The 15,770-nt window shown below is 30.5% G+C and overlaps 3 protein-coding genes across 14 annotated transcripts in view; 2 read left to right on the forward strand and 1 right to left on the reverse strand.

The window, feature by feature from the left end:
* Nucleotides 1-511: 511 nt before the first annotated feature.
* Nucleotides 512-3,603, forward strand: LOC123298426 (tubulin alpha-1 chain). Its single transcript, XM_044880421.1, has 3 exons — nt 512-639; nt 923-1,145; nt 2,338-3,603. The coding sequence occupies exons 1-3, from the start codon at nt 637-639 to the stop codon at nt 3,462-3,464; spliced, it is 1,353 nt and encodes a 450-aa protein (XP_044736356.1). The 5' UTR covers nt 512-636; the 3' UTR covers nt 3,465-3,603.
* Nucleotides 3,604-5,960: 2,357 nt separating this feature from the next.
* Nucleotides 5,961-11,889, reverse strand: LOC123298177 (NHL repeat-containing protein 2). Its single transcript, XM_044880105.1, has 4 exons — nt 11,719-11,889; nt 11,496-11,659; nt 8,621-9,685; nt 5,961-7,525 (listed from the first exon to the last, which is right to left on the reverse strand). Exons 1-4 carry the CDS (start codon nt 11,867-11,869, stop codon nt 6,782-6,784), a joined length of 2,124 nt encoding a protein of 707 aa, XP_044736040.1. The 5' UTR covers nt 11,870-11,889; the 3' UTR covers nt 5,961-6,781.
* A 1,286-nt stretch (nt 11,890-13,175) lies between these two features.
* The window catches only part of LOC123298045 (dynein heavy chain, cytoplasmic), a 28,313-nt gene continuing 25,718 nt past the window's right edge, over nt 13,176-15,770 (forward strand). For all 12 annotated transcript variants that reach the window (XM_044879924.1, XM_044879921.1, XM_044879930.1 and 9 more), the window contains exons 1-2: nt 13,176-14,652; nt 15,134-15,661. In XM_044879924.1, coding sequence (XP_044735859.1) covers nt 13,312-14,652; nt 15,134-15,661 — 1,869 coding nt within the window. In that variant the 5' untranslated portion in view covers nt 13,176-13,311. The remainder of the gene's footprint in view (nt 14,653-15,133; nt 15,662-15,770) is intronic.

Consider the following 15,770-nt stretch of genomic DNA (forward strand, 5'->3'; position numbering starts at 1 on the left):
TCATCTGTTAGTAAATAAGTATTTTTATGGACTACTATGTAAAAAGATTTACTTTTGAAGATGAAAACTGAATTTCATCTGAATAAATATTCGAAAAATTTCTCCTTTTTAAGCAAATTTAAGAAACAATATTAATAATTATTTATAATAAATTATATGTGGGAAATGAATTAAATATGGAATACATTTTATTCAAGTCCTACATCGAAAAACATGTACAGTGACTTTGAATAGAGTTTATTACACAAAGGAGGAAATAAAGTGTTTATGACCGAAATGAAGTATGATTGCAATAATATAAGAAAGAGACGATGCATAATCTACTAGAGATAAAACTATCAACATTTTCAATGTCCCTGTATTGTAACATACATGATCATATGAAAATTTAACTGCATTGATCATATTATGCTAATGTTTAACCGCTCCCCATAGTCACATGACCAAAAGCAACCAATAAACTGTCTTAAAAACAGGCGTTAGTTGTGACGTCAAAAAGACTATAAATACCAAACTCTGTGAATTTGTGAGTCATTATTCGTTTGGAAAGCCTCATTGCCACGTCTTTTCAACGTCTATCAAACTTACATTTTAATTCTTTTTTAAGTATTACATTTTATAAAAAAATCAATCAAAATGGTAAGTACATACTTTTTAACTATTGAAAAATTAATTTATAATCGTAATATTTTAGACTTTGTGAAAAACATAATTACCGGCATTTTAATCAATGATCGGCGTGTCATCGCCATTTTGTTACCGGTTTATTAAAATTTTGTTTTTCAAATTAATCACTTTTAAAGTTTTTAAATTAAGATTTTAATAACTTTTTTTGAATCAATTCATTTAAAATTTTGAACCTCGCAACAATAACATATGACAATCGATAGTCATATTCATGATTCTTTTGTTTTAATTATAGCGTGAGTGTATCTCCATACATGTTGGACAAGCTGGTGTACAAATTGGTAACGCTTGTTGGGAATTGTATTGTTTGGAACATGGAATCCAACCTGATGGTCAAATGCCCTCTGATAAAACTATTGGAGGAGGAGATGACAGTTTCAATACTTTCTTCAGCGAAACTGGTGCAGGAAAACACGTACCCCGTGCTGTGTTCGTTGACTTGGAGCCAACTGTAGTCGGTAAGCATACTTAAAAAAGTTCTTAGAATTACTTAAAACATCAATGCATTTAGTAATAACCGGCATTTTAAATTATCGAAACTAAAATCAATATAGCTGCCATCTTGTGTAAAAAAATAAATGAATCATAATTTTTGTTATTAGAACAGTAGAATCTCACTCGATAAGTTCAAGCACATCTACCATCCATAATTCCAAAGGAAATGTTAAAATGTTTTTATGATACCATAGTTAACTGCATTGTATAATTTTAACTAGAAATGAGCCAGATCGGCAAAAATGCAGATGAGGATAAACCACGGATCTAGTAATTATAGTAGGGATGTAGTATAAAGTCCTACTTTAGACGAGGGGGGTGTATCACTCAAGGGGGAATCAAAAGAAAATTTTGATTGGCTGCGACTCTCATTTGCGGGAAATTCAATTAGAACGATAATACTTCGTGTGTTTTAGATTTTAATATTTCTATATCCATGGTTTTAGATTGCCATTTTAATAGTCGTAACACTAGGGTTGAAGATTGAATATTCACTAAATTGAATAGAATATTGTTGCGTTTAGGTTACTTATATCGTTGAAAAATGTTTTAAAACAAGCATAAATACTTCACGTATTTATTTTTCTTTACAAATTTTACTTTTCTTTTGAATACAAGATTATTTATGTTGTCCACACACGTCAACCATATGTCAAACATGTTTCCATGCTTACAAACGAATCAAAAACACTTAGAAGGCTTTGAGCTTTAAGCATGCGTCTAGTTAACAGCCAATAGAAGGTAGGCACAATGATACCCTGACTCTTCCCCCTTAGTGAGACTCACCCACTCGGTTATACTCCACCCCTTTTAAAATATTCCTATATCCATGGGATAAACGAACATTTTGACACTAAAAGTACGTTTCATACGCATTTAGTTTCTAGGGAAATAAAAGAAGAAAAATGTTTTCTCCTTAAACTGTTAACTAAGTTTCTTCTGTTTGGTCAATTAAAAATCTCCAAAAAATAAAATAAATATGGCTCTATTATTTTTGAGTGATACCGACATTCGGGACATCACTACTTTCAATTGTGTTATAAATAAACTATAATTAAATAAAAATTAAAAATAAGTTAGTTTTTTTTTTTTAAAGAAAATTATTATTTTCTGTGTAATAATTTATGTACTAAATATCTGTATTTTTTATTCTAGATGAGGTTCGTACTGGCACTTACCGTCAATTATTCCACCCCGAACAACTTATTACTGGTAAAGAAGATGCTGCAAACAATTATGCCCGTGGTCATTACACTATTGGAAAGGAAATCGTTGACTTGGTACTCGACCGTATTCGTAAACTTGCTGATCAATGTACCGGATTACAAGGTTTCTTGATCTTCCACTCCTTCGGTGGTGGTACCGGATCAGGATTCACCTCCTTGTTGATGGAACGTTTATCAGTTGACTACGGAAAGAAATCAAAATTGGAATTCGCTATCTACCCAGCACCACAAGTATCCACCGCTGTTGTCGAACCATACAACTCTATCTTGACTACTCACACTACTTTGGAACATTCCGATTGTGCATTCATGGTTGACAATGAGGCTATCTACGACATTTGCCGCAGAAACTTAGACATTGAACGTCCAACATACACAAACTTAAACAGACTTATTGGACAAATCGTTTCATCCATCACTGCATCCTTACGATTTGATGGTGCCCTTAATGTCGATTTAACTGAATTCCAAACTAACTTGGTACCATACCCACGTATTCATTTCCCATTGGTAACATATGCTCCAGTCATCTCAGCTGAAAAAGCTTACCATGAACAATTATCGGTTGCCGAAATCACCAACGCATGTTTCGAACCAGCCAACCAGATGGTTAAATGTGACCCACGTCACGGAAAATACATGGCATGTTGTATGTTGTACCGTGGTGATGTCGTACCAAAAGACGTTAACGCAGCTATTGCCACAATCAAAACAAAACGTACAATCCAATTCGTAGATTGGTGTCCAACTGGTTTCAAAGTTGGTATCAACTACCAACCACCAACTGTTGTACCAGGTGGTGACTTGGCTAAAGTACAACGTGCAGTATGCATGTTGTCCAACACTACAGCTATTGCTGAAGCTTGGGCTCGTTTAGATCATAAATTCGATCTTATGTACGCTAAACGTGCTTTCGTACATTGGTATGTCGGTGAAGGTATGGAAGAAGGTGAATTCTCTGAAGCCCGTGAAGATTTGGCCGCTCTCGAAAAAGATTACGAAGAAGTTGGTATGGATTCAGGAGAAGGTGAAGGCGAAGGTGCCGAAGAATATTAAACAGGAGAATCCAAATAATACAGTGGAATTGTTTTTATATTTAAAATAATGAATTGAAATTCCGTTGCATGTCAAATCATTCCGATACAAGTTTGATTATTTTAAAAATAAAGATGATTTTGGTACACAGCATTGAAAATTTTGAGTTTTATTTACTTTTTCTACTTCTACTTTTCAGATTTAAAAATTTGATTTTACAAAAACATAATTTTTTCTGACGAAAAAACCATAAATATAGACAATAAAAACAAATTCGCTAAAACTTATTTAGTCAATTAGTCAAGTCACAAAAAATCAAAATTTAGCTAACGTAATTTTAGTACGGCCAGAAATATTTTCCGTTTAGGGTTCTAAGTTAATTGAAACACGAGATATTTACAAAATTTAAAAAACCCGACGAATGTGAATTTTTTCTTGTAACTCTCCAATTTTCTTGAAACTCAGTTAAAACACTCCATTAAATTACCATTTACTAGAATAGTTTTTGGATAAATTGTCCTCTGAAACCCGGAAGTAATTTAAATATGAAAGTATAATTCGTTGCGTAAAGAACTATATTTAGCGCAGCTTTATTAATTTCAGTTTTGTACAATGATTTTATCAAGAATGTAATAATTTAATGAAACTTTACAATAATATAGTTTATACATCAGAATAACATACAGGCTTTAATTTATAAAGATACCAGCAGTTACCCACTCGCTTTACTGGACGGTTTCGATAATAATTTGGTTTAATAAATAATAAGTAGCATATATTTTGAATGTTGCGAATGGGGGGATATAAAAGTCTATTCGAGCGGCATACCCGGAACTAGAGAACCTACTAAAAAGGACGGAACTAAAAAAAAAAACGATTTAAAAATTAGGTGTATTTACACATAACATAATATATGTGTATAAGCACCAAATAAAGGATTATAAACAGAAGTTTCCTAGAAAAAGGTTTGAATTATTGAATAGAAATTTGATAAAAATTAAAAACACTTATCTGCGTAAAAATTTTTATAATTCATTCATTATTTATAGAGGATATAAAATTGTAATAATTAACAATTAATTTAAATTTTTGAAACCCAATATTACAATTCATGAGAATAAAACTTTTTAACTAACAAAATTTCATATTTAATCATACGATTAGATTATTTTGAGTTGAAACAATAAAAAAAGAATCCAAATTACTTTGGAAAATAAATTTCTCCATTATTATATACTTATTTGTTGATTAGTATTAATTAATTTTGTAATAAACAAAATCATTTAACCATCAAAATGCTTGTTATTTTTAGAACCTCCGGACTAAAGAGTATTTGTTCATAACTTCCAGTTAATACAAGCGAATTTTCAAAAAGAGGATTCGCATATTGATCTAATAATCGAAATATACACACAAACATAAATTAGTGTTGCAAAATGAGCCACTTCGAAATTTCTGAATAGGCTATTATGCTTGAATTAAAAATATGTTATATTTGGTCCATTTATAACAGTTGCATAAAACTATCAAAAAATTGATTTGTTAACAATTAATATTATTTAATCGATTTAAATATGAAAATATGATGATAATGAATACATTGAAAACGGATTAAAAATAAATTATTTTATTTTTAATAATCGATTATTTTAAAAAATGATTGGCAATTAATATAGCCTCTATCGCTATTATCGATTATTATCGATTTTTCTCTCGATAATTTTTATTAAATTTTATAAATGAGCCAAAATAACGTAAAAGATCTAATGATCAATTGTGAATAAAGCTAAGATTCCAAAGCTGCTTTAATTGCATTGTATACTCTTTGTATACCACTTGCTACTTTGTATTACGTACACCATTTTGTGTAACTTTACCTGAATTAATTGTCTTATTTACACTTTTAGAAAAATATTTACAATAAGATATATGATTTTAACGGAGGATGCCATGATCAACACAACGGTAACTTACGAAAATTTTGCGATTGTTAAATATAAGGTAAGATAGGTAAAATCGCATTCTATAAAGACTGTAGCAACACAAGCTGCTGCAGCTAATTATCGCAGAAATGGAATCTTATCTTAAATTATGAAATATGGATTGCCATATCTTTTTAATACTATTGTGTTTTTATTGCTTATAGTCAGTAGATTTATAGAACATTTAACACTCGGAACTAATCTATCTATAATCTCTAAGTATTTCGCCAATGCACAGTTCTGTTTTCGTAATAGAATGATTGAAGCGCACGTAAAATTAGATAGATGTATCCAATCATTTACCAAATGCTGTTTTTAGGTTTCCTGAATCTGTCTTAAATAATGCACCTTTTATAATATTAGAAAACTAAAATCCTGAAACAGTGATGTGTTATTTTGAAATTTATATTGACTGTAATTTCAATTTCAGTCGTTTTGGATAGTCCTATATCAACTTTTCCTTTAAAAAAGATGAAAAATTAATTATATTAATAACAACACAAACTTTTGGCCTTTTACACATCAAAAGCCTGTGAAAAAATATCAAAATTTTAGCGGATAAAGAAATGAGTTTTTCTAATTTACTGTAAAATTTTGTTTTTGTGGAAATACGGGTTTTTAACTTCCAGCGGCAGTATTAACATATGGATTAGTTTAAGTCTTAAACTAAGAATTAATGTTACAATATTTTTGGTACTCACTACCTACTACAGTAAAAGATGTAACAAAAATCGGCTAATTAAGGAAAATGAAATAAACCGCTCACTTTTTCCTAAAACCTGGTGGAATGTGTTTCTTATGTGTATCATTCGAAAACCATGAGTTAGTTGCGGAAATGTTTCTATTTGTTAATAAACAATAAATTGTTAATTACATGGAACGGTCCATGTAAAAGTTGACTTAAACAATTAATAAATAGGCAACTTCCATTACGTATATGTAATACATGTATTATGTTTTTCTGCAGATTGTTTTTTTCATGGCTGATACCTAATACAAATTGTCTATTTATTAATTTAAGTCAATTTATACATGGATGATTCCATTTAATTAACAATTAATTATTTATTAACAAATAATTTGCGCAAACTAACTCATGGTTCATGTATGATACTTGATATCCAAGAAACACATTCCAGATTCTATTGAGCGACGTATTTCATTTCCCTTACTCTTTTGCAAACAGGTTGCATTTCCAAAAGGCTTATTATAATGTTCTCGTTGTTTTTCTTTTTCTAAAATATCCCGAATGAGCAAATATAAAAATTAGTCCGGTAAATCCAGTCTATAGCTGTATAGTTTAATTTATAAAAAAAATCTAGACCAATTGCATAATTTAAATATTAAAAAAAAAAACTATTTTAGTATTAATTCCTTAGAAGACATTAAAAAATCTAATTTTTTTGTAACATTAGTAGCACCGTTTGTTATAAATACAACATTTAAACCTAGTGTTGCACTTAATGGCATACATTTATTATTTTTACATATCACAATATTAATTTTAATTATAATCTCATGGGTCGACACCTTTGTTTTAGGTATTTTTAATTTAATAGTCATTGGATTTGTAAATTCTGGTTGTTCAACAACATAATCTCTATTAAACTTGAATATTACTTTGTTTGGAGCTTGCGGAGTGATTTTAATATCGGACGATTCCGATTCGAAATTAAAATGTAACAAGCAATCTGCTCCGTTTGCACTCACTTCTATAAAATCTTTCAATTTCGTTGATGATTTAATTGAATTGTCAGGTAATATAAAATTAATTTCTGAATAGGTTTGTTTCTTTGTTAAATTTATTGATTTAATGCAATGATTATTCGTATCGGCCACGTAGAGGATATCTGGATTATTTGAAATACATAATCCACCTGGTTCGTTAAATTGAATTGGTGATTTTGATTGACTATTGCCTGCTTTACCAGTACCATAAAGTGAACTGATTGTATTTGTTATGGTGTTAATTTTCTTTATTTTATGGTTGTATGAATCAGCTACATAAACTGTTCCATTAACGCCCATTGCAACACCCAATGGATGCTGTAACTTTCCATTATATTGTTGTCCGTCAATATCACCAAAATCAAATAAATTCTGAAATAAAAATTAACAATTTTAAAGTCAAAAATTGTTTTATAAATAAAAAATAAACTTTAGTGTCTCGTTTATGATTGGCGCTAATTCAAATTAGAACAATTTTATCAATACCACGTTTAATAGTATATCGCGATATTCTTAGGTTTCCGCAATGTGTCACGTTTGATTTACACGAAATACGGCTTTAATTGTAGATTAAACTTCAATCAAATTAGAAACATTAATTCTCAAATTAAATTTTGTCGATGTCGAGATGTTGATTGTAGGGTCAATGTTCACACAAGTATGTTCGACAAGTAATACTAATTTTTTTAAATTGTAGTTAAAAAAAAAAAATTTATTTCAATCTATAAATTGATTCATAAAAAGAAAAAACCCAAAACACTAGAAAACTTCTAAAAGTTCCTTGAATTTGTAGGAATTATAGAAATTTTCATTTGAATGGATCCTTAAATACGGTTGAGCTTGGGGCACCTTTTGCCATTACAGCAATTCATTTAAAGATCGAATAGGAAAACGTGAAGGTGACCTATCGGTTTAAGAGTTCCATGAAAATACACAGCAAGTAAGCTGGATACTATCACCCTTTTTGTGGAAATAGCGCAAAATTTTATTGCTTCACACCAATGTAAGGTTATATATTGAATCTCTGCAACTAAATTTAATGTTACTAAATCCCCCCCCCCCTTCATCCATGCCCGATCATAGATGGATCAAGAAAATCAATTTGGACCTGGAATTTATGAGAATAAAAGAAGAGATTCCTCTTGGTAAGTATACTATGGTTTTCTAAACAGAAATTTTGGCACTCTTGATAGATATTCAAAAAAACATAAATAGTAACAATGAAGAGGGTACATATCAACATTTTATTTTTCAATGAAACAATTTACTTTCGAGGGCACAGATGATCTATAATTTTAAGTTTTAAGTACCAAACCCTTAAACAAGATAATATTTTTTAGATAAGTTTACCAATTTTTATTTATTTTAATATCTTTAAAATCGACAGCTATTTTGTAGCTAAAAATATATAGGGCTGTGATCCGCATAATTATGTAAATTATTAATGAATTGTAAAAAAAAACTTACTGTAGGAGATCGATTTCCACCAACAACCGCTGTAACTTTTCCATCTAGCAATGATAACCTACGAATACTCGAGCTTTCACTGTCCGCTATATACAAGTCTTTATTTTCAGCGTCTAATGCAATACCAGAAGGTTGGGCAAATGCAGCTGCATGAGGGTATAAATTGTTTCTATTTTCTTCCCTGCCAGAACCAGCAATTGCTAAACACGTACCAGCTGAATATATTTTAAATTTCCACCATATAATGTTATCCAAAAATAATGCCCATATTTGATGTGTACCCGCCATAGCAATTAACAATACTCTTTTGGTAACCACAGAATCATTTGGTCCATGAAAACTCATATCTAAATCTGGTGTTGTAAAAAGGCACAAATCCCATGGTGATGATATTTCTTGATCAGTTCCAATCTTTCCTCCAGCTCGATCAATACCTTGTTCTCCTGTGCCAGCAATCGTTTGTACAAATCGTTCTTTTAAGTTAATTTTTCTTATTGCATGATTTTCCGTATCGGCCACATACAAAATATTCTCATCCTCAAATACTAAACCTTGCGGAGCATTAAATAAAGCAGTAGAAAAATCCCCATCTTTAAGACCAGGTCCATTTCCACCAATTACATATGATACTTGTCCATTATCTGCAGAAATTATAATTCGATGATGACCTGTATCAGATATTGCCAAAATGTCCGTTGTATTATTTCGAAGGCATGTTACTTTTCCAGGAAATAGTAATGGTCCGTTTGTTTTTGTTAGCAAATGACTCGCAGATAAAATAGGTAATGAATCGTGTTTAATGTTATTTTGATTTTTATAAAAATTTAAAGCATTCCTTACAAATAAAAATATTTCATCTTTATGACCTTCGCCCATAAGCAAATATAAGGGATTTGCATTTGGACCTAATATTAATAATGTTGGCCAACAACATATATTTAAATTATTCCAAAATTCTGCATTTGCATCATTTACTACAGGATGAGATATATTATATCTTTGAACAGCCGCTAGAATATTCTGAGATTGCTTTTCATTTTCAAATTTTGCACTATGGACCCCCACCTAAAATTGAAACTTAGTTTAATTTTTAGTGTGAATACTACAATACCCAAACACATTGTTATACTAAAATATTTCCTAATTGTCTTTACTTCCTAAGTTTCTTGATTGAGGGATTGAATGTAAATCTGATTTTTGCAAAGGGAGATAAAAACCAGACTAAATGCTTATTACCCCGACTACGGCGAGGGCTGTGTGTTTAACCGGTATGTATGCATGTATGTATATTCACTTGTTCCCAAATGAACAAATGTTTAGCAAATGAGGCATTGTTAAAAGCTTCTTGATCGTCCGCTGGTTATAGACTATATGATGTCATATTAAATTGAACATAGTGCCCTCTAGAGGACAAAAAGTTATGAACAAAAAAAATCAATTTTAATTTAATGATACCAATTGTTAGGTATCAAATGAAAGGGTGTAATTGGTATTTTCCAAATATATATCTTGTTACACTTTATCACGTAATTATAGCTCCAAAATAGTTAAAATAAAATAAAGTTCTAAAACTAAAGCCCTGACGATTACAAATGTATGAAAACAAGAAAATAATTTCACTCGAAATTGTTATTAGAAATAAAATCGCCATTACAATGGGGGAACCAATTTTCTGCCCAGAACCTTTTAATATTTGAGGTCCCCTGACTGTAATGTCGATTTACTTATTATTACAATTTCAGATGAAAATATTTCTTGTTACCATACTTTTTAGAGCGTGATTTTGTAGTCGTCGGTATTTTAGTTTTTTTACCCTTTTTTTTTGTATTTATGGCTCATTCTGGAAAACGGCTTCAGTGTAACAGAGAAATGCATTGGCATTTTAAGGTACTTCGAATGATTGTAAAGAACAATTGTTGATGAGTAAAAGCAACCCGACTACTTTAAGGAAATTTTATATATAATAATAATAATACATGAAAAGGCGATTCTCCTTCCGCATTAATTTTTAATGTAGTTTGGATTGGGGTTATACGCATAGGTGGATTATCCACAAGACAAAAATGCATGTGCCTACAGGCGCGAGTTTAGAAAGGGGATTCAAATATTGGTACAGTATATACAAAACTAACTAAAGTAGCCAATTTCCACTAATTCACCCCCATGGAAATTACACAAATCCGCCAATCACTTGATTTAGAGCTAAAAAATGATTTCGAATTAGTGAACTAGAAAATCAGTCTTTTAATTTCCCAAAATTTTAATGTTTTAATTCGTAAGAAGTAGTAATATTCCAGTAACGCTTATTAAACTTATTTTTAACTATAATAGCAATGAAATTATTACACAGTTTAACAAATTGGTTACCTCAATTGCTTTACTTTTTCTGCCATTGTCCTAATGAGTATAGTTATATTTAAATTACTCGTATTTTACCCATTTTTTTTATAATTTTATCGCAACTAATAAGTGACATGTTTCAGAATTTAAAAACAAATTAAAATTTAAAAAAATTTTGACTACTTTTAAATAAAAATGATAATCATTATCATTCAAATGAACAAAAAATTATGTTTTATAAGTGAAAGTGTAACATCTGTTTAAATAATATATGTGCGCCACCTTTCTAAAATGAAGTATCGTAATTCATAAACACGCGAAGAAAAAGGGTTAGGATTTGAATTTATTATAAAAATGAAAACTTTAAGAAAAGTAGAACTTCAAAAAATTGTATTACGCATACAATTTAAAGTATGATCAACATCAAAATCAAACTATTATGATTGACACCGCAAATTATCATATTAAGTAAGCAAGTGGCTTATAAGTTAATTATTTAAAACGTAAAGTTTAATGTAAATAATTCAAACCATACCACGACAAGTCCATCTTCTATAGAAAATTCTTCTTCTAATGCTTTTAAATCTGGCAAAATATGCATACAGTTTATACAACAATAAGTAAAAAAGTCCAAAACAACAATTTTCCCCTCTAAATCTTTGATAGATAAATATTCAGAGACATTAAACCATTCAGCTCCTAGAATTTAAATAAAAATACATTATTTTGTAAATTTTAAAATTTCTTTGATTACTGACCTTTCGGAAAATCACAGATTCGTTTGATTTTAACACTTTTTAAATATTCTTGAACACAATTATCGCGATCTTGCTCATCTTTTATATTCGCTAATTGTTCTGTTAATAAATTACTACTTAATATTAATTTATCAATTGTGTCTGCATCCATTTTTAAATAAAATTGTATTTTTATTCAGTCAGAAAAAGAGGTTAACAATTCTCAAATTTCTATTTTAGAGGTTTTATTATTTTGCAGCACAGCTGCGCACTCTTATCGTAGGTAATGACGGCAGAAAGAAGATGATGATTCATGAAATTTCAATAAATTTATGTACAAAAAAAATTAATAAGGTGTTGAACAATTAAATAAACACCAAAGATCGAGTTAAGCGTTTGTTTAAATTAGAAAATAAGGCTTATATTCTTTATTTTGTTGATTCTATACAAATTTTTCTTCTGTGGATTTGACTTCTCATGTGAAAAGGAACTCAACATAAGTGTCTTTGCATAAACTTTTCAATATCATTTTCGTACGGATGATATAATATCCAGTTTACCTAGATAGAAATCATGATTCATATTTTATTAATTCAATAATTTTTTAATTTATGCATGTATGTATTCAAATAATACAGTACTTCTTCCAAAGATTAACAAGTTACACACAGCGCAATTTATCGGGACAAAAGACCCATAGCCTCTAAACACTGGATTGAGATTAAGCAATCAAAACTCAAAAGTTGTATACGATTGTGCTTAATTGATGGTTTATGGGCTTAGGGCGGCTTTCAGCCTAACGTTGTTGTGACGCCTTCATATCTCATTTCATTATTCGTCTTATAAGTGGGAAATGAGAATAAAACGAATTGCGATGTATTATGTAAAACGTTTATGGAATTTTCCGATAAAAATCAAGGATAGAAAATAAAATTAAATAGGTTGACTTTGTTTAGCAGCGGTCGAAGTTAAATCTAGGTAAACTTGGCAAGCGAGAAGATTAAATAGGATTAAAATTTTTGCAACAGAATGAATTTACATACGTAAAAATAAACAAACCAAAGTAGATGGAAAATTCTGTCTTTAATTCCCCCGTTTAATAATTTTACAAAAATATAATAAATTTACAAATAATAATAATACTCTGGATTTTGCGGAAATTTGAACAATTTTTCGCACATTTTAGTTGTAATAAGTTGCTATCGTGTAGCACTTTCTTGAATTGCTTGATACAATTTGCAACATAAATAGTTAGTCTGATGATGCAAAGTATTTTGAGAAGCTATTCAATCAGAAGTATTATTATTAGCTTCTACCAATTTATTGGATCGTTTTTTTAAGAGTATCTAATCCCGATAAATTGTACCGCGTGTAGCGGATTTAATTTTCGTGATTCGCATGCGTAGAGGTAAAGAAGAACTTATAATGATGTCAGATCTGTCAGTCAATACCTCCATTACATTTTAATCAAAGTCGCAGTAAGCCGCATATAGCGGTAATCTGCCAAATAAAATAATTTTAAAAATATTTTGTGAAGAAAACTTTACATTGTTTAATTGAAATAATTAAAACGTAACATCATTTAAAAAAGTGTAATACGAAGGAGTCGAAAAAATGGGCGACTCCCTGGATGGGAGTGAAAACACTCCCGAACCCCAAAATGTGGTTGTAGTAGATTATTCTGCTTTCGCGAATTATATTCGGAAAGCAGTTACAGTTTTATTACCTGAAGATGACGTTGTACCCCCTTCTTTAAATTCCGCTTTAGAAGATCGTACTAATCAAGAATGTATCAAGAAATTTTTAAGTGATCCGCAAGTTTCGTGTTTATTTATTCAACGTAGCTCTTCTAAAGATGATGATAATGATCAACCAACTGAAGGTGAAGAAGAAAAAGATCCAATTTCATACTACATTTCCAATGAAGTGCATTTTACAAATCCAAAAATGTCAAGTTTGGTTTGTATTAAACGTGGTGCTGTTATTGAAGCTGACAAAAGTATTCACACGCAATTACGACTAATCAACTTCAGTGATGGATCTCCTTACGAAACATTGCATGCTTTTATTAGCAAAACTATGGCTCCTTATTTTAAATCTTACGTTAAAGAGTCTGGTCGTGCTGATAGAGATGGAGATAAAATGGCACCTTCAGTTGAAAAGAAAATTGCTGAATTGGAAATGGGACTTCTTCATTTACAACAAAACATAGATATCCCTGAAATTACATTACCAGTTCATCCAATTGTAGCTCAATTAATAAAACGTTGTGCCGATGAAAACAGAAAACCAAAAGTATCTGATTTTGGCGATCGTTTAGAAGATTCAACATTTTTAAATCAATTACAAAATGGTGTGAATCGTTGGATCAAAGAAATTCAAAAAGTTACAAAATTAGATAGAGATCCTTCATCAGGCACAGCTTTGCAAGAAATAAGTTTTTGGTTAAATTTAGAACGAGCCTTACATCGCATACAAGAAAAACGTGAGAGTATTGAAGTAGCACTCACTTTAGATATTTTGAAGCATGGAAAACGGTTTCATGCTACTGTTAGTTTTGATACAGATACTGGTTTAAAACAAGCTTTAGAAATTGTTAATAATTATAATCCATTAATGAAAGATTTTCCAATTAACGATCTATTGGCTGCTACAGAATTAGAACGAATTCGCGTTGCAGTCCAGCAAATTTTTAGCCATTTACGTAAAATCCGTACTACTAAGTATCCAATTCAACGTGCATTACGTCTTGTAGAAGCTATTTCTAGAGATTTAGGTGCACAATTATTGAAAGTTTTGGGAACACGTCGATTAATGCATATTCCATTTGATGAGTTTGAAAAAGTAATGACTCAATGTTTTGAAGTCTTTTCAACTTGGGACGATGAATACGATAAATTACAAGGATTGTTACGTGATATCGTAAAAAAGAAGAGAGACGAACATTTAAAAATGGTAAGTATCAAAGTTTTTAAAAGAATATCCGTATACAAACATATGTCTGGTGAGAAACATACAGACGATCAGAAATGGAAAATTAGGTAAAATCATGAACACATGTACCAAATTTTTCTTTCTACCATCACCATTTCTCGCGTTACAAACTTTAGATTCAATTTAAAACCCATACATGTCTGATATGATGCATTACAACCCATGTCATGTAACTTCCAGTCTCAGTTGTAGCGGTATAGATAATCTGAAGTGCACGAAAATTCAGCTATAGAATTTTCAAATTCCCTGCGTCAAATTAAACTTCACCAGACATGCGAAGGATCAATTTTCGATCCAGTATTATAATCTTAATCACCCAGTAGTTTAGATGAAAAGCGATCATAAGTTAAAAAAAAACTAAATTATCTGGCCAAATAACATTTTGGAATGTTAACTAAAAAAATTCGATAAAATTAAGTAAATTTATTGTTTTAATAATTAGGTGTGGCGTATTTCACCCCAACATAAACGGCTTCAAAATCGAATGGAACATATGAGACGTTTTAGACGTCATCATGAGCAATTACGAACAGTAATTGTTCGTGTTCTTCGACCAACAGTACGGCAAAATTCAATAATTCAACAAGGTGGTGGCGATACTCCGTTACCCCAGAAAACTGATGTTCTTGCAATTGACGCAGCTGATGCAAATGCTATTGAGGAAGTGAACTTAGCATATGAAAATGTTAAAGAAGTTGATTGTTTAGATATTTCACGTGAAGGTCTAGAAGCTTGGGATGCTGCCGTTCAAAGATATGAAGAACGAATTGATCGTGTTGAAACTAGAATTACAGCGCATTTACGTGATCAATTGGGGACCGCAAAAAATGCAAATGAAATGTTTCGTATATTTTCTCGATTCAATGCATTATTTGTTCGACCACATATCCGTGGAGCAATTCGTGAATATCAGACACATTTAATTCAACGCGTGAAAGACGATATTGAAGCTTTGCATGAAAAATTTAAGGTAATATATTTTTAAATTTTATCAATTTCCATGATTTATCCTTCATTTTATAGCTTATCGTGCTGGCTTATGACGAAAAATAGACTCTCGGTTTAAAAACAGAAAGTAA

Source organism: Chrysoperla carnea, chromosome 4 (genome assembly GCF_905475395.1).
Source record: "Chrysoperla carnea chromosome 4, inChrCarn1.1, whole genome shotgun sequence".
NCBI classification, from domain to species: Eukaryota; Metazoa; Arthropoda; class Insecta; order Neuroptera; family Chrysopidae; genus Chrysoperla; species Chrysoperla carnea.